The sequence below is a fragment of the Verticillium nonalfalfae genome (genome assembly GCF_003724135.2).
Source record: "Verticillium nonalfalfae strain VnAa140/NRRL 66861 chromosome Unknown scaffold_51, whole genome shotgun sequence".
Taxonomy (NCBI): Eukaryota; Fungi; Ascomycota; class Sordariomycetes; order Glomerellales; family Plectosphaerellaceae; genus Verticillium; species Verticillium nonalfalfae.
The window spans coordinates 135,344-160,425 of NW_021167276.1; the positions used below are offsets into that span (position 1 = coordinate 135,344).

General features: G+C 58.6%; 9 protein-coding genes across 9 annotated transcripts; 4 read left to right on the forward strand and 5 right to left on the reverse strand.

Moving 5' to 3' along the window:
- Nucleotides 1-643: 643 nt before the first annotated feature.
- Nucleotides 644-2,375, reverse strand: HIS7 (Histidine biosynthesis bifunctional protein hisB; the record flags this gene model as incomplete). The annotated part of the gene is made up of 2 exons (XM_028641040.1): nt 644-2,179; nt 2,253-2,375. 2 exons carry the CDS (start codon nt 2,373-2,375, stop codon nt 644-646), a joined length of 1,659 nt encoding a protein of 552 aa, XP_028494946.1.
- A 532-nt stretch (nt 2,376-2,907) lies between these two features.
- Nucleotides 2,908-4,188, forward strand: D7B24_006921 (uncharacterized protein; the record flags this gene model as incomplete). The annotated part of the gene is made up of 1 exon (XM_028641041.1): nt 2,908-4,188. One exon carries the CDS (start codon nt 2,908-2,910, stop codon nt 4,186-4,188), a length of 1,281 nt encoding a protein of 426 aa, XP_028494947.1.
- A 540-nt stretch (nt 4,189-4,728) lies between these two features.
- Nucleotides 4,729-5,583, reverse strand: D7B24_006922 (uncharacterized protein; the record flags this gene model as incomplete). The annotated part of the gene is made up of 1 exon (XM_028641042.1): nt 4,729-5,583. The coding sequence occupies one exon, from the start codon at nt 5,581-5,583 to the stop codon at nt 4,729-4,731; it is 855 nt and encodes a 284-aa protein (XP_028494948.1).
- A 1,979-nt stretch (nt 5,584-7,562) lies between these two features.
- Nucleotides 7,563-8,766, reverse strand: D7B24_006923 (uncharacterized protein; the record flags this gene model as incomplete). Its single annotated transcript, XM_028641043.1, has 3 exons — nt 7,563-7,896; nt 8,194-8,382; nt 8,495-8,766. 3 exons carry the CDS (start codon nt 8,764-8,766, stop codon nt 7,563-7,565), a joined length of 795 nt encoding a protein of 264 aa, XP_028494949.1.
- A 1,151-nt stretch (nt 8,767-9,917) lies between these two features.
- D7B24_006924 (uncharacterized protein) lies at nt 9,918-12,968 on the forward strand (the record flags this gene model as incomplete). The annotated part of the gene is made up of 1 exon (XM_028641044.1): nt 9,918-12,968. The coding sequence occupies one exon, from the start codon at nt 9,918-9,920 to the stop codon at nt 12,966-12,968; it is 3,051 nt and encodes a 1,016-aa protein (XP_028494950.1).
- Nucleotides 12,969-14,859: 1,891 nt separating this feature from the next.
- Nucleotides 14,860-17,061, forward strand: PTC2 (Protein phosphatase 2C 2; the record flags this gene model as incomplete). The annotated part of the gene is made up of 7 exons (XM_028641045.1): nt 14,860-14,895; nt 15,223-15,532; nt 15,601-15,674; nt 15,781-15,865; nt 15,953-16,159; nt 16,230-16,490; nt 16,664-17,061. 7 exons carry the CDS (start codon nt 14,860-14,862, stop codon nt 17,059-17,061), a joined length of 1,371 nt encoding a protein of 456 aa, XP_028494951.1.
- Nucleotides 17,062-17,864: 803 nt separating this feature from the next.
- On the reverse strand, nt 17,865-20,546 carry D7B24_006926 (uncharacterized protein; the record flags this gene model as incomplete). The annotated part of the gene is made up of 1 exon (XM_028641046.1): nt 17,865-20,546. One exon carries the CDS (start codon nt 20,544-20,546, stop codon nt 17,865-17,867), a length of 2,682 nt encoding a protein of 893 aa, XP_028494952.1.
- Nucleotides 20,547-21,005: 459 nt separating this feature from the next.
- D7B24_006927 (uncharacterized protein) lies at nt 21,006-22,508 on the reverse strand (the record flags this gene model as incomplete). Its single annotated transcript, XM_028641047.1, has 1 exon — nt 21,006-22,508. One exon carries the CDS (start codon nt 22,506-22,508, stop codon nt 21,006-21,008), a length of 1,503 nt encoding a protein of 500 aa, XP_028494953.1.
- Nucleotides 22,509-24,199: 1,691 nt separating this feature from the next.
- On the forward strand, nt 24,200-24,756 carry D7B24_006928 (uncharacterized protein; the record flags this gene model as incomplete). The annotated part of the gene is made up of 3 exons (XM_028641048.1): nt 24,200-24,311; nt 24,382-24,497; nt 24,580-24,756. The coding sequence occupies 3 exons, from the start codon at nt 24,200-24,202 to the stop codon at nt 24,754-24,756; spliced, it is 405 nt and encodes a 134-aa protein (XP_028494954.1).
- Nucleotides 24,757-25,082: the final 326 nt, after the last annotated feature.

The window sequence follows — 25,082 nt, forward strand, 5'->3', positions numbered from 1 at the left end:
CTCTTCCCACGTGGGCGTTTCTGCCCCTGACGTCCCACATCTTGAACGGCCTCTATCCTCCTCCTCACCTCATCCTCCTCGACCCGTCTTCTTCACCTCCTCCCCCATCTTGCCTCTCCCCATCCCCATCCCCCTTTCTCATCATTTTAGTTTTGAAAGCTCCCGTCTTCAGACCTCGCAGATGTTTCGCAAGAGCCCATCATCCACAGCAGACTTGTTCGCAACAACAGAATTGTTCTTGACTGCTTTGGGTATGCTCTCCCCGGCTGTGATCGGAAGGCGTTTTCACACACTGGTCCCTCGTTTCGTTTTCATCGTTGGAGGAGTTGATGTGCTCAGTTTACGTATACGGACTTTTGTTCTCTCTTTCAACGGCGTTACAGTCTGCAATGGAGTAGGATCTCACTGAACGTGGGGAACTGCCTTTTTTTTTCCCCCATCAATTTCACGAAAGAATGTTTCTTGTCATGCATGTTCTGTCCTTGTCGCGACGCGACACGTCTCCATGTCATATAACTCCTGGCTAAATCAAAGTGAAAAAAAAAAACTATCCATCCATAATCCATACCGCCATGATCTTGAACTCTATTTTATGAACCCCCCTTTCCCCACGCAGTGACATGGGCCTCGCATCCCACCCACTCTACAGATCGCCTTCAAACTGGCGCACCTTGAGGCCCTTGTCGGCGAGGAAGTCCTTGACCTGCTTCACCGTGTACTCCTCGCGGTGGAAGATGCCGGCGCCCAGCGCGGCGTCGGTGCGCGTCTTCTCAAAGACCTCTTCAAAGTGCATGGGGTGGCCGGCACCGCTCGAGGCGATGACGGGAATGCGCACGGCGTCCTTGACCTGGGCAATGAGCTCGAGTTCAAAGCCCGAGTTGGTGCCGTCGCGGTCGATGCAGTTGAGCAGCAGCTCGCCGGCGCCCATGGCCTCGACGGCCTGCGCGAGCTCGACGACGTCCACGTCGCGCGTCTCGCGGCCGCCCTTGATGGTGCACGCGTACCAGCAGTAGGCCTCGCCCTTGGGGCCCGGCTGGCTCGTCTCGACCGTCGCGTGGCGCGTGGCGTCCGGCTTGGGCACGTAGACGCGCTTCGGGTCCACCGACACGACGACGGCCTGGTTGCCGTAGGCGCCTGCAATCTGCTCGATGGCCGTGTTGCCAAAGAGCTTGCGGCCGGCGGCGTGGTACTCTTCGGCGGCCATGACCGCGTCGGAGCCGATCGAGACCTTGTCGGCGCCCGACTTGAAGTACATGGTGGCGATCTCGAGCGCCGACACCTTGGTGCCGTCTGTGTCGACCGAGTCGCGGATGCCGCCGCCGACAGTCAGTGGCACAAAGACCGTCTCAGACGTGCGTCGCAGGATCTCCAGCATCGGCAGGTCGGCCAGGGGCATGTCGCGGAAGGAGGTGATGTTGAGGAACGTCACTTCGTCGGCTCCCTGCTCGTAGTAGCGCCGAGCGAGCTCGACCGGCTTGCCGAGGTTGCGCACGTTGCCGCCCTCAGACTTCTCGCGCACGTCGTACTGATCGCCCTTGGTTACGACGAGGTCACCCTGGTCGTTGGTACGCACATCGAGACAGGCAATGATACGGCGGGTGAGGCCGTCCTGGAAGCTGAGATCAGCCGCGGAGGGCAGCGCGGCTTGGTCTGCCGGCCTGGACGCGAGCGCCTTTGCACCTTCGCCCGTGAGGAAGGCCTCGAGGGTGCGCAGACCAGCGACACCGCTCTTTTCGGGGTGGAACTGTGTGGCGAAGACGTTGTCCTTGGCCACTGCGCCAACAAACGTTTCCGTGCCGTAGGTTCCCGTAGCCACCGTCCAGCCTGCGGCTTCGAGCTCCCCCCTCTTGTAGGGGCACTTGTACGTGTGAACGTAGTAGTACTTGGAGTCGGGTCGGAGCCCGTACATGTCGGCGCCGCCAGTGTTGGCGCTGTTCCAACCGATGTGAGGGACCGACTTTGTCGAATCATCAAAACGGTCGAGCTTGGCCTTGATGACGCCGAGGCCGGCAGTCTCGGGGTCCTCTAGAGAGCCTTCGAAGATGGCTTGCAGACCGACGCAGATGCCCATGAATGGCTTGCCGGACTCGATATGTTTTTTAATAGCGGGGAGGAAGCCCGCCTGTCCAAGCTGGGACAGGCAGTGACCAAAGTGGCCTACGCCTGGAAGGATGAGTTTCTGATAGTCGCATCGTCAGTTATGACTCAGGGAAGGGCGGGGGAAGCGAGCAAGCGAGGAGAGAGGAACATACTTCTGCTGAAGGAACATCTTCCGGTTTGCGAATCCACTCAACTTGGTAGCCGACCTTCTCAATGGCATTCACCAGACTGCGCACATTTCCAGCGACATAGTCCAAGAGGTGGACGGTCGGCATCGTGTCGGTGTCGGGAGGGATGGCGAGGGAGGGATGGTGGGAGACTTATGCCGATATGGAGAGAGAGAGAGACAAGAATGATCGTCCAGGCGCTCCAAGTTTCTCGGTTGGCTTGCGAGTAATATATGGGATAGTATGTTATGTGACTCAGTGTCGGATGGAGGTCTCTCGATGCTGGAGATGGAAATTTGGCGCTGGCTGCGATAGCGGGGCAGTCAGTCACAGTCGGCATTCGAGGAGGGGCACTGCTTGCTTATCTTATCTGACCCAAATGTCAAGCTCGGGAATCTCGCCCCAGTGACACTTTGCTCCTCTGCGACCATACAACAGGCTCGACCTCACGCCCCTCCACCGCTTCCTGTCAGTTCAATCGACCAGCGCCGGACTTGAGGATCACAGTATTCAGCATTCGAATTCACAGGGCTCCCGGAATGTCTTCAGCATTCCCGACTTCAGTCGCGGCCGCCAGTGCCTTGGACGATCCTCCTCCACTAATCCTACAACCACCACCAGAGGCTGAGGACGAAGACGAATGGGAGTACGAGTACTCCTCCACCGAGACAGAGGCACGAAGCGCCAGCCGCGCCCTCTCTTGGAGCAAGAGCTGACGTCCATTCAGACATACTACATGACGGTCGACCTATCCATCCCCCAGTTTGCGCGCCGATGGCGACCCATTCCCGCGTCCACTCGAGGCGGCCACCAACATAAGAGCTGGACCCAACCCTCCCAGCGCAAACGACCTACCATGACCCATCACCGCCTCGATTCAGACGAAGAAGACAAGGACGATGATCTGCCCGAACCCGAAGACGATGACGAGGAAGACGAAGAACTTGAGGATGAACAAGGCCAGGGAGGCACAGGCCAACAGCACCCCGAAGCAGCCGGCAATGGCGGCGACGGCGGCGGCGGCGGCACTGGCAAGGACGCCTTTCCAGGAAACGAAGAGCCCGCCGTCGACGAGCTCCAGATTCTCGACCTCCACACCGAGCATCCCCTCTTCGGCTACCGCAACCGCATCTTCAAGGGCTCCTGGTCCCGCGTGCTCGGCACGGAGCTCATCTTCGCCGACCAGACGCCCGACCACCGCGGCCGCCGCCTGCCGTGCCTGCGCTCCCTGCCCGGCGAGGTCGACCTCCTCGCCGCCAGCTGGGCGCGCATGGCGACGACCGAGATGAAGGTCGCGCCCAAGCACGTCGCTGACCAAGGCCCCGACCGCTTCCGCGACATCAAGCTGCGTCACGGCATCCGCATCCCCGTTTGGGGCGACAAGACGGGCGAGCGCAAGATCCAGACGCGCTTCCTCGAGGACCTCATGGCCCTCAAGCTCAAGAAGAAGGAAAAGGACGATGTGACTGTCTACGCCCAGGCGCCCGCCTACCGGGACAGGCTGTCTGCCATTCCGCGCGTCCGCCGCGGCGGCTGGAAGGGGGCCGGCAGGCGCGGTGGCGGCGACGGCGCCGCCGACGACGACGACGACGAAGGGGCGAGGAAGAGGAGAAAGCCGCTGCCGAGCGGTCGACCCAAGGCCGACGGGCGCAAGAACAGGGTCAGATGGCATGCGCGTGGACGTGGCAGGGGCAAGGGTGCCATTGCTGGAGGGCAGGCCGTCATGGACCGTCCCGAGCTGCTCATGGACAACGGAGAGAATTCGGATGAGGAGTTATCGGCGCCTACGCCAGATAAATGGTCCGACCTCGAGGGTACATTCAGGATAGAAGGCCATGAGGATGACGTCGAGATGGCGGAGGCAGACGGCGGCACGGGTGCAGCAGACGCACCAGAAGGCGAGGGGTCGAGACAAGCTTGAGCGCGGAGGCCTCGTCTCCATTATGCCTAGCCCTCCCAACCTTTGTGTTCAATATTCTTCTGATGATACCCAACCTAAAAGTTAAAGTTCGAGGCCCGCTTCTCCCACGCGTTGCATACACACCGATCAGCATACAGTCACATTCCACCGATTGAGTTGTTTCATGCTTGATAAGTTTCGATATCTTACTCAGCCAAGTCCTGTGGACTGCCTCTTGACCCACCCTGTCGAACGGACAGAGGAGTAGGCAAGTTGAGCGAAGAATATACAGAGAATGATAAAAGTCTATAGCCCAGAAATGACAAAACACCATTTTATTCCTTCCAGCCTGTCCAACCTTGAGCGTCTGAATCCAAGAGCTCTGTTCCCTGTGTGAACACCATAATGGGGTGAAATCATCTGTAGATCCACTAAAAAGAGGAATCTGAAAATTGGTATAATCCAGGGTCATGATATCGTCAAAAAGATTGCCAGCCCGGACTGAAGCCCACTGGTGGATCCTTTGTGGGAGAAACGCCGAAGCCTCCGGAGGTGGGATACTTAGTTGAACCACCACTTGACCTCAGTGCGACCAGCAGTCAGCGAGCCGAAGAGCTCGAGGAAGGCGGCCTTGGACACGTCGATGGCCTCGGGCTCGCAGCCCATGCACTTGTCGCGGACAGTGCAAACAACTTCCTTGCCGTTGGCGCTGACGGTGATGGTCTGGTCGCACATGGGGTTGCCGTTGGACTGCGTGCCCATGAGGAGGTGCGAAAGGGCGACAATGTTGTCCGAGTTGTCTTTGCCAGTGTCATCGAAACCGCAAGCGCCAAGACCGACATCGTAGTATGTCAGGTCGCCAGAGTGGCTGTCGCTCGGGGCGCTGCTGCTACCGCTGTCGGAGCTCTTGGACCCCTCGGCCGGGGACTCAGGAGCAGGCTCCTCAATGGGCTCTTCCGCGACGGGCTCAGGGGTAGGAGTGGGAGTGGGAGTGGGGGTGGTGGGAGCAGGAGGAGGGGCCTGGTAGGTGGTAGTTGTCTCCGGCTGAGCGATAGGCTCAGGCTGGGGCTCCTGCTTCTCGGGCTCAGGAGCCTTGGGCTCAGGAACCTTAGGCTCGGGAGCAGGCGGCGCGGCGGTGGTGGTGGGCTGAGCAACAGTAGGCTTCTCGGGCTCGAAGAACTGGGCGTCCTTGGTGTTGGAAGGCTCAGGCTCCTCAGACTCGACACCGGGGGTGACCCAGACGGTACTGGTCGCATCATAGTACTCAGTAACGTAGGCGGTCTCCGTGACCCATTCGGTGACCAGGGCGCGCTTGGCATGCTTGTTGTGGACGTGGCGGCGCTTGTTGCCGTTGAAATGAGGCTGGGCCAAGGCCGTGGTGGCCAGGGCAGCGCAGAGGATGGCAGTAGTCTTCATTGTGGTGGTGAACGGTGTTTTTAGTGTCTTGTGGTGCGGGTAGGCGTGTGCAAAGGTCCGAGGACTTATAAGAGACGTCAAGTCAAGGTGATTCGCTGAGGCTGGGCTCGAAGCGAGATGAGTGACTCAAGCTTGGCTCGAGTTGTTCGGTGAAGGGTGTTTTGTGCCAGACAACGATCGTCTGAGGTGCCGGAATAGCGGGGGGCAGTTCGCGATACAAGTGGTAGACTGAGAAGACAGTGTGTGAGCTCACGGAACTCTTGAGTGATGGCAGAATCACGAAGCAGTTGTGAATGAAAGAATTTAGCCGGTGGGCAAGTAGGTGAGCCTGCTCGAGGTTCAAGTGAAGGAACGGGTACTTGATAATCGGGGACAAGAGGGAACGTTAGGTTGAGTAAACATCCGTGAGCAGTGAAGCGAGGGAGAGGCTTGGGATTTAAGGACTGGCCGGGAAACAGTGAACAAGGTAGGGTAGACCTGGCCCGGGGGGAGTCTGAAGCCCTTGCAACTGGAGCCCAGAGGCAAGGTCCTTGACTTGGAGTCCAACTAGCTGGGAGGGAGGTGTGGAGAAAAAACGAGGCCAAGGGGGGCGGGAGGGGGTGCAAGAAACCCTGCCTTCCTCTCGCCTGGCGTGTTCGAGGCGCAATGGCAGCGCTGTGGTGACAGAGAAGAAGGAAACGGGGGCTGTGAAAAAGGACGCACCAACAGCCCGACGGTCTCAAGGTACCTGTACGTACTGTACGTACGTTGTCTGGGCGAGACTAACTGCCGAGCCGCGAGGACTGGATGGCGAACAGCGTTTCTTTCATCTCCATTTCGTTCCGCAAGTCTGTACATCTCCTCAAGGCCTTATTGACCATCTCTCAGGCTCCTGAGAAACAAGACAGCCTAGGACGACTGGACGAACAGCCCTCCCCCGCCTAGTTCGTAGCGTTGAAACAACATGTGAGCCGGCGGACCCGTGTGCCGGGGAAAGCTGAGAGTGCCTGACCTGACGCTTCGGCAGTGCAAGGCCCCCGGGGCTCTAGCCTGTGCCTTGACCTGGAGGACACCACCCGTCGTGTCATTGCGTGGAGCTTCCGAGCGAGGAAAAACCAAGGCGTGGTAGGAGGCGGGTGTGGGCGGGAGTTCCGCTGAGGGGGGTCAGGGGCCGGGGGGCTGGGGGCCAGGGGCTGACAAGATGGTGAGTCGGGAGTTCCTTGCAGCTGCAAGGTACCATCCAGGCCACCCAATCGTCTCTGGCCGGTGTTTTCGCAAAGGGCCTAGTTGGTGTCGCTTTGGTGCTAACGGCTCTCATTCCGGGACGATCACTTGTGAAAGCCCGCCGCGTGTCCGCCTGGCGTGGTTTGGGCCTTGACGTGACCTTGGCGTGTCCAGAAAAGCGGACTGCGAGGAGAAAAGTCCGGAAATTCTCTCACTCCACCGACGCGGTGCCACTTCATCGCACACAATGAAGGCTACACGCCCGTCTACTGCGTCCGTCGCAAGGCCGTCGGGATAGCGCTCGACTGCTATTTGCTCGATGCTGTGATTCCAGACCTCTCAACTTGCAGTAGTCGGCGGATGGCGTTGGTAGACGTGTGAAGGACAAGGCCGAGAACTGCATGAAGGATTTTCCGCTCCATTCTTTCCTGTTTTGCATCCCCCCCTTCACGCCGCCCACCCGATATTTGCTTCGGCTGCCTTTGCTTGTGCCGGGAGAGAGTAAGGTGTCATTAGATCGTTACTTGAGACCTCAACCAAGTCCCAAGCTCATGAAAGTCAAGTGGACACCCGTGCACGATGACGGAAACGCGATAGTGCTGTGCGCCCGTGGCTCAAACCGCCATTCGCGTTGATGTCTGGCCAAGGCAAAACGTTCACCAATAGTGGCCGAGATCTATATGTATTGGTCGCCCGCGGAAACCTCTCCAACGCCGTCGCCAGCACAATGTGCTCTAAATAACTCCTTGTGTCTACCAATGATGTATTGCCACCCGTCACTGCACCACCGGGGTCCTCGAAGTGCTGCCGTCGGTTGACGCCTTTTTGTTTCTGAAGGTGTACAAGAATATGTTTTCCCGACTGAAGACAGCTTGATCTTCGTCGAAGGCTGCCTCAACAAGGAACCTCTTTTTCGCCTTTTTCATGAAATTCATGTCAGCGCGTCGCCTTTTCCTGAAGCAGAAGTAAATTGTGGCGTCTTCGTTCAGCGCCAGCAGGTCTGACAGTGTTTCCAACAGTAGTGGGAACGCCGGCTCAAAGTACACACAGTCGGCAGCTAAAATGACAGTAGGCTTTGAGTCAATCACGTCTTTTGGCAGCGACTCGCCCCTATAGTACGCAAGGAGGTATTAGCACCTGTACGCCACAAATCCACGATCAAATCACAATGACAATATGAGGCATCTATCTTGTGGAGCAGACGGAAGCAGAACATGCTCGTTGCTGTTGGATGGACGCGGTGATGCGTCACTGTGCAAAGAGGCGAGATGTGTGCGCTCTGTTTCGAACGAGCATGGCGGCGATTAATGCGCCGCAGAGGACGCAAACCGCTTAACACGACACATCCCCAGCATGCGAGAGATCGATTCGAGTAAGCGCTCAATATGACAAGGACACAGAACGTACCAGTTCAAGATCAAAGGCTTGACATTGGATCCAAGGTCGTTCAAAGCAATATTGTGCTGCATCAAAGCGAACATTTCGTCTTGGTCGGTGAGGAGCAACGGCGACTCATGCATGCCTTGGTGGCCATCGGCCACGGCCCCATTGGCGACAGCCAGGCCAACGAGACCTCCACCAGCACCGAGCTCCAGTCTGGACAATATGAGTCAGCAAAGTGCTTTCTGTGGTCCACAGATCCCCAGGTCCCCTAATTTTCTGGCGCGTTATCGACAGGTGGGGAGTGTGTGCGGGTGGCTGTACTCACATTCTCGCGTTGGCCATTTCCTCCCTGTGGTATCGAAGCATGTGCTTGGCGAGCACCATGCCAGCAGGCCATGTCTGACCGCCACAGCCGGAAGTGAGGTCTTCGTGAAGCTTCAGCGGCGTCGCAAGCAGACCCGATATGTCAAAGTTGGATGTCTGTGCCGCCTTGTACGCCGGTAGTGGTGTAAAGTCTTCTGCTAATGCAAGAGGGGAGAATTCGGGCGATGCCGCTGAATGCAGAGCAGCCGCCAAGGGACTGTCGAGGATCTTCATAGTGGCCGGGAAACCGCGATCTATTGTAAATAGCTGACTGCAGTATTGGGACAGCACGTCGATGGTGTGCAGCCGTCGTCTCCAGACGGGCAGAAGGGTGATGAGGGAGATGGTGCGCAAGGGACGATCTGAGGGACAAACGCACAGCAAGAAGGAAAGGGGGATGCCACTTCCTCAGAATAGACCCTATCGCGTTTCCCTCGCCTGTCTTCACCGCTGATAGCGCCTTCCTCCGAAGTCCGATACTGACCCTGATGACTTGTATGACGCTCTAGACCCCTCATCGTCCCTTCCGCCACGTCTGGTCCCTTCCATTTTCCCAAATCGCCAGGTCCGCCCCGTTTTGCCCTCCCGGACGTCCCTAGCGAAGTGCTACTGCTACGATAACGATAACACCGTCATCCACCCGGCAGTCATTGGCTGACTGGCTGCTGGCCCAGCCAATAGGCGCCATCGTTAGATCTGTGTTTCTCCCTTTCACCTGTTATTGCTGTTCCCTCACAAACCTCCACCATATCCAGCTCACGAGAACTGGTCCCCACAAACACCAGGTCAGCTTACAACGAGGGGCTTGCTGCCGCGTGGGCGGTTCGCCGGCATGCTGGGTATGCGCGCCGTTTCATACGTGCTCGATGGATTCCGTACATTCCAAGCAGTCGGCCCCCCCCCCCCCCGCCCCGCTTCTTTCTTCAAGGCGTCCGTCTGGGAGGGTATGTCTGACTTCGCCTCCCTCAGACGCGAGGCGCCAACTTGGGAAACCGTTCTCTGGAATGCTGTGACCCCAAAATCCATCATCGCCCTCGCCAAGGATCGCGGTAGCCCATCGAATACAATGGCTTTTACATTTCTCGCGCTGAATAGATCGCCCCTCTGGGTCTTTCGGGTGGCCAAGGTGCCATCCCACTGGCGCGCATCCAACATAGTCGGCCATGGCGAGTAGGGAGATGCTGGTCATCCGCCCGTTCGCTTCCCAGCCCTTTGAAATCTCCATCTCCATGATGGTAGACCCCTTCCTACTCTCTTGCTCTTGACGGGCGGCCTGCCTCTCACTCTCTCGTGATGCCTCTACCCTTCTGAACTCTCTTGTCTTTTGCTCCTCTACCTACCACTTCAACAGGCCACCCGTTCGACTCTTGACCATCAAACTCACGATGGCATCAAGCTTCGTATTGTGGGCTTCGTTGAGCCTCGTCGGCCTCAGTGCTGCCCAACCCGCCATCACCTTTCCGTTCAACTCCCAGCTGCCACCCGTCGCAAGGATAGCGGAGCCCTTTTCGTACACACTCTCGCGACAAACGTTCACGTCCACGTCCAGCATCACATACAGCCTCAACGATGCGCCATCATGGCTGTCAATCGACAACAGCACAGGCCGCCTGTTTGGAACCCCCAAGGAAGATGACGTATCGAAGGGCGACGTGGTCGGTGTGCCCGTCGATGTTGTGGCCACGGACAACTCCGGCTCTGCTACAATGACGGCAACCTTGGTTGTCTCTCGGAACCGGGCCCCCAAAGTGAATAACCCACTGGCTGATCAGATTCAAAAATTTGGCGACCAGTCAGCACCGCACGCGATCGTGTCCTACCCGGCTACGCCATTCTCCTTCTCATTTGCCACCGACACATTTTCGGCCCAAACATCTTTAGACTACTATGCCACATCGGCAGACAGCAGTCCACTACCGTCGTGGATGAAGTTTGACCCGGCGACTCTAACATTCTCTGGACAGACACCTCCATTTGAGACCCTCGTTCAGCCTCCCCAGACCTTCGACTTCCACCTCGTTGCTTCGGATGTAGTTGGATTCGCGGGCGTTTCCATCCTCTTCTCCGTTGTGGTCGGAAGTCGAAAGTTGACCGCCGACAACACCGTCATTCAGCTCAACGCAACTCCTGGCGATGCGATATCATACACTCGTCTCCAGGATGACGTCAAGCTTGATGGGAAAAAAGTCGATAGGTCCGAGGTGACTGTCTCGACTCGTGGCCTGCCGGGTTGGCTCACCTTCAACGAAACATCTCTCATCCTTCAAGGAACGCCCGCCGAGAACGACCAGTCAACAAATGCTACCATAACGTTCCAGACGGCCTTATCTGACACGCTCAACATTCGACTAGCGGTGTTCATCGCGTCTGGCATCTTTCGCAAAAACCTATCTGACATCGAAATCCAGTCAGATAAACCCTTCTCACTTGATCTGGAGCCATACCTGCAGACGCCAGACGATACCACCGTCGAAATCGAGTCTACGCCTTCCCAGGACTGGCTGAAGATTGACGGTTTGCTTGTCTCGGGAACACCACCGAGCTCATCTGAGATAGACGACGACATTCGACTGTCCATAAGAGCAACCTTGAAACGATCTGGAGATAGTGAAACAAAGAACATCCAACTAAGCGTCCTTGCTTCGGGAGAGAAGCCCTCCCCCACAAAGACTTCAGGTCCATCTTCTACCGCGACGCAGACCCAGAGTCCGAAAAAGTCCGGAGAGGCAGGCTCGGCAAACTCATTCGGGTCGGGGATGAGCGCCGGACAGATTATGCTCGCAGTCTTGATCCCGATTTTCGTCATCGCAGCTCTCGTCTTACTGTTCTTCTGCCTTCGAAAGAGACGTGAGCGTAAGTTCAGGAGGATCGAAAGGAAGAATATCTCGGGCCCCGTCCCTGGCAGCTTCACGCAGAACGATAGCCTACACAGCAACAGCCCGTCTATTGCTGAGCCTGCCAAAGCCTATAATTCTATCCCACCACCAGAACCCACGTATCGCCCGGGACAGAGTGGTTATATACGTGCTGCGCTGCAACGATTGCGATCGACGCGCAGTGCTTCGAGCTTTGACAGCGACTCGCATTCAGGTGTGAGCCTCGTTCCGCCAACGCTACCCGGCCTGCGATCCCTGAGCGACAATGCCATATCGGAGTCGAGAGGGTCATGGCTCACTGAGGAAGGCTACCTCGGTCGATTGAGCCGCGGCGGACCGTCTCAGCGACAAAGTCGGAATTCTTTCCTCAGTCTGTACGAGAGCATACGCAAGTTTCCCTCGGGGCCACGTTTCCTTCGTGCGCAGGATGGCAACTCGTTCAGAAGCACCTTGGATATTACTATACCTTCCATGGACGACGATGAGTTTGACCGCAAGAGTATACAGCCCACACCAGAGGTGGCGTACATGTTTGAGAAGCCTGGGCACTCTAAGAGATCAGAGACAGCGACAAGCAGCAATCTGCTCCCCGTGCCTCCTATGCCAGCCGCCGCCTCTGATGCACTGTCTTCCATTCCGGAGCAGATGAGCCCGCTCGGTTCTCACCCTACACACGGGAAAAGGTTTACGGGGACCAACCCGGCTGGTACATTCAAAGTATACAGCGACAGCGACGCTCAGTCGAGCAGCTTCCAGACTGTCTCTGGCTCAAGCGAAGAGCGCAGCGATGGCGTCAGCCTCTATAGACAAATGTCCATGCAGAGCGACATGTCTAGAGCCAGACCTGTGAGCCGTCGTTCTGATGCCAGCCCGTGGTTCGGTAGCCGCTCCGGTGTGCCACCCCGGACCCCGCGACGCCGGCAGACTGTGACATATTCGTCATCCGCATCCGTCCCAACCTCGACGACGGGCTCTTCGGACGCAGAGGTGAACTGGTCAACGATTGCGCCAGGAACCTCGGCAGCCCGCGGCACAGAAAACTGGCAGACGGCCCCTCGCGACTCGCTCGGCATTGCATATGAGGAGCTCGTGCGCGAGTCTCCATTCTACCCAACACAAACTCCGCCACGCCGGCCGCTCAAGTCAGCAAAGAGATCCGTTGGCTCGTCCAACCCTTTGTTTCAGGACGAAAACAGGCGCAACAGCGCATGGATGGGCAAAGGCGTATCTCTTCGACGTGACAAGTCGCGCGAAAGCGAGTCAACAATCAGTCTCATGTCACCGAGCAAATGGGACACTGGTGCCAGGGTACCGCTGGGCAATCGAGCAGCTTCCTCGATTCGACCTGTGAAGCCGTCGGCCGTGTGGCTCGGGGAAAGTGGAGAGCCGTCTCGTTACTCAACGTCCAAGCCTGGTTCTGGGGATTCAGGCTGGGAGACCGAGGCGGGTGCTCCTATGGGAAGGGATGACAGCAGCACCATAGGTGCGACGGCAAGGGATGACAGCCGCAAGGGTGGGCTCGGGAGAACTGAGAGTGACGACTTTGCCGTCTTCATCTAGTTCATCGATTGTTTGTACAGTTTCGTCCGATTTGTCTTTTTCTTATACCCCGGCCCCTCTGGACCAGCCAGCACCTAGACATACTCCATACTAGCAAAACGTATGCTTAATATATTCCAGCCGTCGATACAATAGACAGACTGGTCTCCCAATGTCCGTGTATGACAGTCTTGTGTTTTTCTTTCGAGAGGAAGATGTCATTGATGGTGCATGATCACTGGTGGCAGAAGCAGCAGCAGTACTCACTCCCATGAAGTTCCTTGAGACATCCAGGCATCCTAGACTCAACGGAGAAACGTCATGGGGGCAGAGAGACCACGCGTCGCGTAATATGACTCCCTGTGTTCCGCCACGAAGAAGAAAAACACGACTCAAATTGGCTCGTTTGTCTTCATCCGAGGCTCGGGATTCACACATTGGCCTGGCAAGTGTGATGGGATCGTAGACTGGTTGATCCTTCTCGGTGCAATCACTGACGAGCCCTGGACCGCCCCGCGTTGTCGTGCGCACCAGGTTGGCAGTACCTCAATACGGCAGGTCAGAGAGCAGCAGCAGGGCCAAAACAGCTAGACGCAAGCGCCTCGCCGTGTGGCACTCGCTGGCTGTCTTCATGTCTTCCTCCTGTGTCAGTGGAGTGACTACGTTGAGGATGGCGGCGTCCGTGCCCTCATGAAAAATTGTAGGCAGCCCGGGCGTGTGGCGTGGCGTGCCTGACTTGAGGTACTTCTTTGCTGGATGAGGTAAGGAGAGGTAGGGCTACCCAGAGTGGGATGAAGTGGGGGGAAAGACACGATGCACGCCTCTCGAGGCAGGCAGGCCATCAAGGGATGACGGGAACGGGCTGTGCAGGCAGTGCAGGCAAGGCCAACCAAGGGGCGAGGCCAACGCGCAAGGCAGGGCAAGAATGACAAGGCAGGAATGGCAAGGGCAGACAGGAAGAAGCAACAGGAGGCGTCGCCTGGTGAAGCCTAGTCTCCAGCTACAGCGCACCTGGGCCTGTGACTCCGCTGTAGAACGGCACGACAGGGAACTTGGTCTCCCCCAAATTGGGCCCCTGGCGCGGGCGCCTCCCTCCCCCCTCCCCCCGCTTCCTTTCGTCAGGCGCAGCAGCATCACCACAGGTAGGTAGGTAGGTAGGTAGGTACGGGCAGGCAGACACACCACCACACCACTCCCGTTAACAATCCCGTTGGCTCACAGGCACACCACGGCACACGCGACCTCGCCCCAGACTCCCGAGTGATTTTGCAGCCTTGGGAAAAATTCAAACCCTCTAGACCCCCCTTCGGCATTCAGGCCCAACCTCACCTGTCCTCGCAACATTTGTGACTTGATCACCTCGTACCCCGTCTTGACGATCCAAAGCACCTCCTACCCTGCAGGGCCTGGCCGCGACAGCTCTGATCGACAGTCCACACGCCTTGTCGCTCCCACGACGCTGCTCAGCCAAAACCACCAGCTGCGACCCGGATACCCCGCTCCTGCCGAATCTGCGCGATCTAGAACTTTGCTGCCGAGTACGCCTGCCCATACCGCCCTCCACCTCACCAGTTCACACAATCCGACAACCCTCCTTGCTCCCTCCCCTCCGTCCCTACTATCCCACCCACCTCACCACCTCACCACCTCACACCTTACCACCTCACCACCCCTCCCCCTTCCACTTCCTCGGACGGGTCTTTTTTTCTGCTTCCACGATCGAGTCCCGTTTGAGATACCCCGCGACGACCTTACTCTGACCCGCGCCTCCACTCCCAGGACTCCTCTCTCTCAACGCTCGCACTCTCTCCCTCTTTCCTCCCACCTCGCTCAATCCCTCATCCCTCAAGCACCCTCAGCTCGCCACGCCCGCTCCACTCCGTCAACGACGCCTTTTGACTACCCAGCCATCATGGGTCAGACTCTCTCCGAACCCGTTGTCGAGAAGGTATGTCGTCTTCTCTCCTGCCCGCCTCTGCCCTGAGCGCGACTTGTCACGGTCCCCCTTCCAAAGCCCCAAAACCTCGGCACCACGCCTGGCACGGCGTGTTCCAAAGAGCCTGGCGCCCCCTTCCCCCTCCCCCAGTTGCATCATTTCGCGTCGCGGGGCTTTCTGGCCAAGCCCACATCCCACCTGCAGCCACATAACAAGTCGCGCCCTCGCGAACCCCTCAACGCTTCAAGACGCACATGAACGGCCATGCACATCCACATCACTTCTTCTGCGTGCTGGAGCAAACCGCTGACTGGTCTTTGTGTGTTTCTTGCCTGACAGACTTCGGATACCGGCGAAGATGCGCGCCTCATCTACGGTGTCTCTGCCATGCAGGGCTGGCGGATAAGCATGGAGGACGCCCACAGCACCAAGCTCGACCTCCTCCCTCCCGGCAGCGATGAAGCGAAGCAGCATGCCTCCCGGCTCTCCTTTTTTGCAGTCTACGACGGTCATGGCGGTGATAAAGTAGCCTTATTTGCTGGCGACCAGCTGCACGAGATTGTCCGCAAGCAAGAAACTTTTAAGAAGGGCAACTATGAACAGGCGCTGAAGGATGGCTTCCTGGCCACGGATCGCGCTATCCTTAACGGTAACAGAAAAATTCTTGCGCACCTGGTCAAATCGGCACTCAGCTGATTTCTTCGTGCGCCACTGCAGATCCCCGCTACGAAGAGGAGGTCTCTGGTTGCACCGCCTGCGTCAGCCTCATCAACGATGACAAGATCTATGTCGTGCGTCTCAACCCCTCTCCGAGCCCTTCCCACACAGCGCTTCTTCGGTTGCTTCACCACCGGCACCCGGCGCCGTCCGAGTCGCATCTGCTAAGATTTCCAATAGGCCAACGCTGGTGACTCGAGGGGTGTTCTGGGTATCAAGGGCCGCGCCAAGCCCCTGTCGCAAGACCACAAGCCCCAGCTCGAAGGTGAGCATCTCAGCGGCTGCCGCATTGGCCCTTGTGAGAAGGATTTTGAACTAACGATTGGGGGGTTAATCCCCTCTACCTCTTTAGCCGAGAAGTCCCGCATCACCGCCGCTGGTGGTTTCGTCGACTTTGGCCGCGTCAACGGCAACCTTGCCTTGTCGCGTGCCATTGGCGACTTTGAATTCAAGAAGAGCGCCGAGCTCTCTCCTGAGGCGCAAATCGTCACCGCCTTCCCTGACGTCGAGATTCACGACATCACGGATGACGATGAGTTCCTGGTCCTCGCGTGCGATGGTAAGCCGAAAACTGATTTGTCGTGCCTTCATCCCCGAGAAACCGTCGCTGACTCCTATTTTGCTCTCAGGTATCTGGGATTGTCAGAGTTCTCAGGCTGTGGTCGAGTTTGTCCGCCGCGGTATTGCCGCCAAGCAGCCCCTGGACAAGATCTGCGAGAACATGATGGACAACTGTCTGGCGTCCAACTCGGAGACTGGTGGTGTCGGCTGCGATAACATGACCATGACGATTATTGGTCTCTTGCGCGGCAGAAGTAAGGAGGAGTGGTACGAGGAGGTTGCCAAGCGGGTTGCTGCCGGTGACGGACCATGCGCTCCTCCCGAATACGGTACGACATCATCATCACCCAAATCGTCCTAGAGCAATGAACGGGGACACCAGCCAGCCCCATGCATATCCTCCTGAAGCCACTGCCCTTCTTGACTTCTCGATTCCGTTGCATCCATTTTCTACCACTTGTTGAGGGGACACCCTGGCTGATCTGATCGCGTGCCTCCACAGCGGAATTCCGGGGACCCGGTGTTCACCACAACTTTGATGACAGTGAGGGCGAGTACGAGGTGGATCAGGAGCAGAAGGGTGGCAAGAACTTTGGCATCAGTGGCTACAAGGGCCGTATCATCTTCCTTGGCGACGGTACCGAGGTTCTCACCGACTCTGACGACACGGAAATGTTTGATAACGCCGAGGAGGACAAGGACCTCGAGAGCCAGGTTTCCAAGGGCTCCTCAGCGGCTTCCTCCTCCAAGGACGGCGAGGCGACCAAGACCGAGGGTGACTCCAAGGCTGATGCATCAAAGTCTACCGACGAATCCAAGCCCGCCACGACCGCATCCGATGTCAAGGCCGCCGAGTCTGCGCAGAGCGAGTCGAAGGAGGAGGCCAAGGCCTCCGCCTAGATTAGGCTTCCCCCTTGATGCGAAGAGACACCAACACACTAAGGAGCAGCAGAGCGTTTGGCATAAATGGCTTGGCATGACGAGATATGAATGGGGGGCATGGGCAAGTCTACTTGGGACTGGATGAGTGATAATGGCCCGGGCGGCAGCGGACGGGACGGCTGGGAGATGTTTTCTATTGTTTTCTTCTTTCATCGCGCTGGGTGCAAGGGAGATTTTGAACTTCGACTCCGACTCTGGGCGTCGTCCAGAACGGGATGATGCGGGACCGGGGGGCGGCGGTAGACAGGACCGGAGCAGCGGGCGCGTAAGAAAGTCGTCGAGATACCGACCCTGCTCACTATCGTCGTGTTGCGCTTTATTTGGCGGCAGCAGTATGTGTCGATATCACGAAATCCACTTGCATAACGAAATTCGGGAGCACTTCGTGCGTGTGCGCAAGACATTTGCTGGGGAACTTGTCTGCAAACATATTCTGCGGACCGGTCCGTTCAACTCGCTGTGCTGTCTGTGTTCGTGAGCTACATCACAGAAAGACGACCGAAGCAATCTAGTAAAAAGGTGTGAATGCTCCGAGTATGGTAGGTATTTCAACAGTATGGTACAGGTCATCAAAATCTACAAGGCCGCCATGCATCCGACAGCGCAAGCGGGCCATCTATTCTATCCGTTTACACCCAGGCCGCGCCGTACAGTCAACTCCAAGGGAAGGGCGGCGAGCATCCCATCGGGGCTCATTCTTTCTACACGGTCGTTTTAGAACGATGTGCGTCGAGGGATGATGTATCGTCTCCTGTCTCGTATCAGGCGGTCGGAGTCCCCTTCTCCCCCGTGTCTGTATTCGTAGTCTTCCTCTTCTTTTTCTTCGCCCGTCTCTGCGTCGCGCTCAGGGTGCGCCGGAAAATGGTCATGTACAGTTGGCTATCGGCGGCCGGCGTCTCGGCTGCTGTCGACAGCGACGCAGAGGAGGTCGAGGCTTCTCTTGCTCCGTCGTCGCGGGTCCCGGACGCGTCGGCCGGCCGCCGCGCGACGAGGGGCAACGGGAGGCCCTGCTCCTGGATGCGCCGGGGTGCGTGTTCGTCGACGGGGTCCGCGGCACGGGGGCGCTCGAGGTCGCGGTCGGCTTCCAGGGCCTCGGCGAAGAGGACGTGGAGGGGCCGGGCAAGGTGCCAGTCGCTGGCGCGGGAGTAGCGTTTGCGGTAGAGGTGCGCTATGCGGGAGCCCGTGTTGGCGGGGAGGTGGGCGAGGTCGTCGTCGCTGGTGGTCGGGGCGTGGGAGGGGGGGAGGAGGGCGGCGAGCATGTCGGGTTCGTGGAAGGTGGGGAGGGCGGCGTGGTTTGCGTATTGCGCTTTGGGCTGGTTCTTCGGGGATGGTGCTGGTAATGGCGACGGCAAGGAGGAGGAGGGGGTGGAGGAGGAGATGCGGCCTTGGTCCAAGGTCTGCTGTTCAGTCTCCGGGAGGCCAAGGAGGAAGGGGCAGGCTTCGTAGATGGCCGCGACGCGGACGCGCATCTCGTGCGTCTCGCAGCGGTGGATGCAGGCGAGGCGCCACACGAGGCCCATTGTGTTGGGTTTGCGCAGGACAAAGGCGAGGGTGAAAAGCTCGTGGTACGACGTGCTGTCGAGGGTGACATTGTGCTGGTAGAAGCGGTAGAGCGCGGCCGCGGCCGCGGCGGGCTGCCGCTGGATGTGGGCATGGCTCAGCATCGTGTTGAGCGTCTTGATGCCCACCTTGACCGAGGGCCAGCGCGGCGCCTTGTCGAGCAGGTCTCGGCACGAGGCCAGCTTGCCCTGCCGGCCGAGCTCGTTGAGCATATTGTTGAAGGACGCCGTCGTGATCCAGCCGAAGCCGTATTTTTGGTTCTGCGAGTCGATAAAGGCCGACAGGCCGCTCCAGTTGCCCCGGGCCTGCTGCAGATCGTGCATGATGAACCGCGTCGCGATCATACGGCTGGCGCGGGGGTCGTCGAGCAGCCCGCGCTCGTTCATGGCGCGGAGTACGTGCTGCTCGACCTCGTTGTTCTTGACGATGGCCAGGAACAGCGACCACGTCTTGAGCGTGGGTACGTAGCCGCGACGGGCCATGAGGGAGACGATGCTCCCAAAATTGCGGAGGTCGTCGAGCCTCATGTTGCCCGTCAGTAATGTGTTGAAGACCTCGACGTCCATGGGCAACGACGCTGCCTCCATCCGCACAAACAGCTCGCGCACCTGCGGCCGGAACACCACGCCATGGCTGCCCATCCACTTGAGCACCGTCTTGAAGGCACTCGTCGAGAGAGATGATCGGGTTTCCCGTGACTGGAAAACGTCCATGATGAGATGGAGCACCGCCTCGCGTGCCTTCATGCCAGATTCGTACAGCTCAGTAGCCTTGTAGTGCGGCATCTTTGCCCTCACGAGAGCCGTGACGTAGGCCTCAAAGGTTTCCGGCGTCCAGTATAACGGACGGGGATAGTCTTCAAATTTATAGAGTATGGTCCACTCGGGAGTGAAGCCAGGTTTCTCCAGCGGTTTTGTGCTGGTCCAACGACGCGGCTTGCTCTTTCTGGACCCGTTCTTCTGGATGGATGTCGAGCTCGTCGCCGGCAGCGGCTGGTGTTCCACCAGACCGCTAGCCGCTTTCGTCGTCGTCGTCGTCGCCGCCGCCGCCGTTGGCGTTGGCGGACTCGATTCGGCAACCTGTCCGGCAATATAGGCAATCTCGGCCTTGGCCGCCTCGACGGCGTGATCGAAGCCCATCAGAATGATGCGTTTGCCAGGGGGCCGCAGGGATTCGCTGGCCGACGACTCGTCCATGTCGAGCCGGCAGTCGGTCCTCTCGGCAATATCCCAGATGGTCTGGTCAGTCCCGTACAGCAACCGATCAGCCACCTGCCGCGTGACGACGAGCGTGCGGCTGGCCTGGGACAGCGTGCGGGCGCCCTTGGGCGCCCTGTTCGACAGAATGGTGAGCACCTTGCGCCAGTCGGCCGTGTCCTTGCCCTTGCCCTTCCGGATCTCGTCGAGCCGCAGCTGCTGCCACAGGGCCCGGTGCTGGCGCTGGCGGCTGGCGTTCGTCTCGCGGACGGAGGCGTAGACGACGCTCCCCTTGTCCATGACGGAGCCGGTCGTGACGGCGGCCTCGATCGCCTGGGCGTCCTCCTCGACGTCGTACAGCAGCGTGTCGAGAAACTGCCTCTTCATGGCATCGTGCATCGACTCGGGCTGGAGCGCTGGAGCGATGCGCATGGGCGGCGCCGCGTCCATCTCGGGGGCCCGACGCGGCGACAGGGCTGAACGTCGAGCATCACCGAGCTTTCCCGCATCGGGGGCGGCAGCGGAAGCAGCAGAAGCAGCAGCGAGCCCCGATGCGAGGCGGCGTCGCACCCACGGGAGCCACGGCCCGCGACCGCAACCCGGAGAACCCCTGGGAATCAGCGGGTTCCCAGCGTCGCGGATCGACAGCGGCCGGGCTCGCCACGCTTGCTTGATCCCCAGGGACATTGGCTATGAGCGGTTCATTCTTGGTGGTGTGTGGTAGGGTCGGCGTCGGGATCGAATCGGCGCATGTGTCTTCGGTTGGGTACTGTATGCGTAACCTGTGGTCTTTGATCAATCGTTTGTATCTGTCGGTTGAGAAACGGGTCTGCTTGCTTCCATGTCTCCAGACAGCCTTGGGGGGGGAAAGGACAATTTTCGCGCCGGGGACCGACTTGTCGACTCGCCGATAGGCGATAAGGCGCGGCTGGCGCGGCTGGCGCGGCTGTGGAAATTGTCCGGCCAGGCGCGTTTGCTCCACCAGTCGAGCTACATGTATGTCCTGAACGTCTCACTGAGCCATGGTCACACATTCAGAGCAGAGCAGCATGTTTGAATCGATTCTGCCGTGTTCGTATTATGCATATCGTATATTGGTAGGAAATGGGTATACCGTGCCTCAAACCCCTGAAATGGCGTTGTGCCTCATGGGAGCTTGCCCACATTGGGTTGTGCCGGGCCGCTCTGGTCCACGCCCTCCAAGGCCTCGCTCCATCCCTCCTTGCCCTCGACGGCGCCCCTCGATTCGCCGTTCTCTGCCACGCCTTTCACGTCGCTCCAGTATGATAATCGCCTGACCTCCTCGTCCGCGTGCTTGATGGCGGCGCCCAGGTTATTCCGTCTCGTCTTGAACGCCGCATCTCCCTTATCGACATTGTTCATCTCGTCATACACCTGAGTCAGGCGGCTCAGCAAGATCCGCCTCGACACCTGGAAGACGAATATGCCCATAATGTCGTGCATCTCGTCCTGGAGCCGCTCGAGGTCGTCCTTGGCGTGCTCGAGATAGTTGTCCACCGCCTCGATTTTCTCCCGGTCGATGCGCGCCGCGCGGAGCACCATCATCAGCATCCACACGTCCTCGATCACAGGCTTCTCGTCCAGAACGCTCTCGGTGGTGGAGAACCGGCCGATGCTGCCCTTGCTGTGGATACTCGCCTTACTATGCGTGCTCGCCCTGCTCCCCTGCCGACTGCCCCCGTGCGACGAATGGGGCCGATGGTGCTCTGCGGGCATGACGTTGAAGTAGTCCGTGTTGAGCATGTGAGGATCCGAGGCCAGGTCGTCGCTGCACTTCTTGACGCGTTTCCGGATCCAGGCCCGCCTCCTGACGAACGAGTTCCACCACTTGGGGCCATGCCACGAGAACTTTCTGGCAAACATGAACGAATACTCCCACCCGAATTCGTCCATGGCCACGCCCTCTTCGCGGTTGATGCGCCATTCAGGCCACGCCCACTCCCAACTCGGATCAGGGACCGTCGCCGTCCTGATGCTGGTCGGGCTCGTCTTCTTGAACTGATTCGTCCAGGGCGACGGATCAAGGTTGCCGAGGGCAGCGCCCGAGAAGAGAGCCGCGCCGCAGACGAAGCAGCCTCTCTCATTCTCCCACAGGATATCAATCTCGGATTCGGGCTCTTTGCGCTGCTTGGACTTTGGTCGCGCCGTGTCGCCATGGGCGGCCAGTGTTGGGGGCTCGAGGGGCGTAGGACCTTTTTTTGGCAACAATGCGTTAGCACGCCTACCGAGATAGGGGAGGTGAGGAGGGATTGGCTGGATGTACACACCTTCTACCTCGATTGATGGACCCGTTTGCGCCGATTCCCGAGCGCCGATGGGACTCTCATCTTGTCCTCGGTCTGCCTGTGTGTCGTCGGCTCCTTGTCGGTTGTCGAGAGATATTCGCCCGGTCGTCGCAGCACTGTGCTGTCTATCGTGTGGGCTCTGCTCTCCCTCGACGCTCCGCACGTGCTGGGAGGAAGATTGGTCCTCGTCGACTGTAAGGGCCGTGTTGCTTGTACGGGCCGTGTTGCTCCTGGAGCGAGTCGTCGGTGGTGATTCCTGGTCGACGAGGCCTATTTCATGATCATAGTCGCTGTCTTTCAGAGTCTGGACCCGACGAGACGTGTGGAGTGACAGGTTCGGCATGGCTACGTCTCGTCGCTTGGCATGGCGGTTGCCCGAGTCGACACGCTTGCTTCGCCGCCTCCAGAGATGAGAAGCGGGCGCGTGTCGCGAGGTCTAGCGAGATGGCAATGCAGGACGAATGGATGGACGATGGAGAAGTGAGCGGAGAGAGAGAGAGAGGGGAGGGGGGGGGAGAGAGAGCTTCTGCAGAGTAAGGTAGCCCCCCGAGTTGGTGGGACGGGATGACGAGTCTAGCACGGAGGCCGGGAGGCGTTGGCCTAGGCGCTAGAGCGACTTGGACTGGTTCGTCTGGAACAGAGCAGAGCGGGAGGACCGCCCGGGTTGGATTGATGAGCGTGCGCTTGGCTGGGTGGTATACTCTGTTCAGGGCTATGAGGCAAAGAGAACGCAGTGCGAGGCGTGTCACGATGGTTTGACGTGTAGACCTTTCGACCGTGGCATCAGGGAGGGGGGCTTGAGGCTTAGCCCCTGGTGGTCAATGTTGCACCCAACCAGACCTCAGGCCGGGGGGGAGGGAGGAATCAGGGATTCGAAGAATTGAAGGTTCTAGGGCGCAGGGTGAAATTGTGGCAGCGACAGGCTGATCTAATTCAGACCAGGGGAGGAAGGGTGGTGATGGGTGGTGGCTGCGAAGACACTGTCCTCCATAGCTGCGACTCCATGGCCGGTAGCATGGCCCCCTCGGGCGTGCCGTGCGCGGCTGAAAAGATCCAGATCCAGATCCCAATCCAGGCAGGTCTAGCTGGGTCTTGTGCTGTGCTGTGCTGCGCTGTGCTGTGTTCGATGACGCAAATGGCTCCTCGTGGCTAGTGATGGGCCCCCCCTGGGCCACCGGTCCTGAGATTCTCCACCTTCCGCCTGCAGGTCGGAAGGGACAGGGGGATGATCCTCGAGCTTGACAGTGGAACTGGAGTTCGTCAAATGGCATTTGCATTCCGGATCAGCAAAAGTCTCCTTACATTACCTAGAGGTACCTAGGTGCGAGTCTTCGCGAGTCTGCTTTGTTGGGTCTTGCCTCTGGACCTCTGACATGATGGAATGCGTGTCTTGCCTGCCACCCTAGGGACCTACCTACCTAGGTACGTAGGTACCTGAGATACGTGGATGAAAAGCAGGCCCGTGCTTGCCTGCATTCAGGACCTGTACATGTATAGCCTGGCGCGCTTGCCAAGGAACAGAACTGGTACCGTACAGACGCATGATCCAAGACGGGTCCCCGCATTTCCCGGCACTACGTCATGTATCATGATCCAACAGCTCGATCACTCTTGCACCAGAAGATGCGCCCAGAGCGGAGAGCAGAGGGGGGAAGCTGCCAGGAATTGGAGACATAGCTCCGATCTGAGCGAATGAGCGTCCCGAGTTGGCCCGCCAGGCCTTGTGTGACAGGTAGACACACACACATAGAGAGAGAAAGAGATAGAGAGAGAGAGAGAGAGAGGCTGGGACCAGTAGGAAGACAGCCAGAAGAGCCAAGAGACAAGTGACTTGTTGGAAGGCGTGATGTCGTAGGCACAGCCGGGAGCAATAAGTACTTTCCCATCCGCCTGCCCTCTCGTCTGGCCTTCCCTCCCTCACTTCTCTCACACTCACCAATCAATCAATTCGCTGCACCTTGACGATCACAGCTTCTACCGACACACATACACACACACCACGCCTCCCCCATAACCCAACGACCATCCATCACCATGTCCAAGTCCAAGGCTCCCCTCGCCATCGGCCTCACTGCCGCCGGCGGTATCGGCTACTACCTGTTCGCTGCTGGTGGAAGCCCCAAGGTCGCTGAGAAGAAGGCTGAGGGTAAGCGCAACTGTTTCCCCCCGTCCCGATACATCGTTCTGCTGGCTGACCATGACCTCCCCTCCTGCAGCCGACGCTCACAGGGCCGCTGCCAGCATCAAGTCCCACCTTCCCGGTCGCGATGTCGGCGCCCAGGGCACTCTGGGCGATGCCGCCGCCCGCACCGGTGCCAAGATTGACCATGCTGTAAGCCTTCCTGCCCTTGCTTTTTGACTGCTCCTCCCCCCCCAACCCGCAGACCAGAGTCCTGTGCTGACCAACGTCCCAGGCCGCCGAAGCCGACAAGCAGTTCGGCATCGCGAAGAGCAACGCTGAGGCCTTCGCCAAGGACGCCAAGGCTGAGACGCTCAAGAGCATCAACGAGTTCGACCACAAGGTCGAGAACAAGGCCGCCGAGGTCAAGAAGGCCGCGTCCTCCTGGTTCAGCAGCGGCAACAAGCCCTGAGCTCGCCGTTCCTCGTTTCACACCGTTCGACCCTGGGGTAAAGTGCGTGGAAAGGCGTTACACCGATTCTGCTGTAGGACTATGACATGGCGACCACGGATGGCGTGGTGGCCACAGGGACGCTGTTTCTTCTAATTTTCTTCGGTTTCACACTTCCTTCTGTTCACACAACATGGAAGGGCACGGCGACATGATATAGTAATTGATGACCACCACCAATCCGATCCAACCTGGAGAACGATCCATTGACCCTGCCCTCGGGCTACCTGCGACGTGTTGAATATGATACTGTTTTCGCTGCAATTCCAAGAGTACACTGCTTCTCT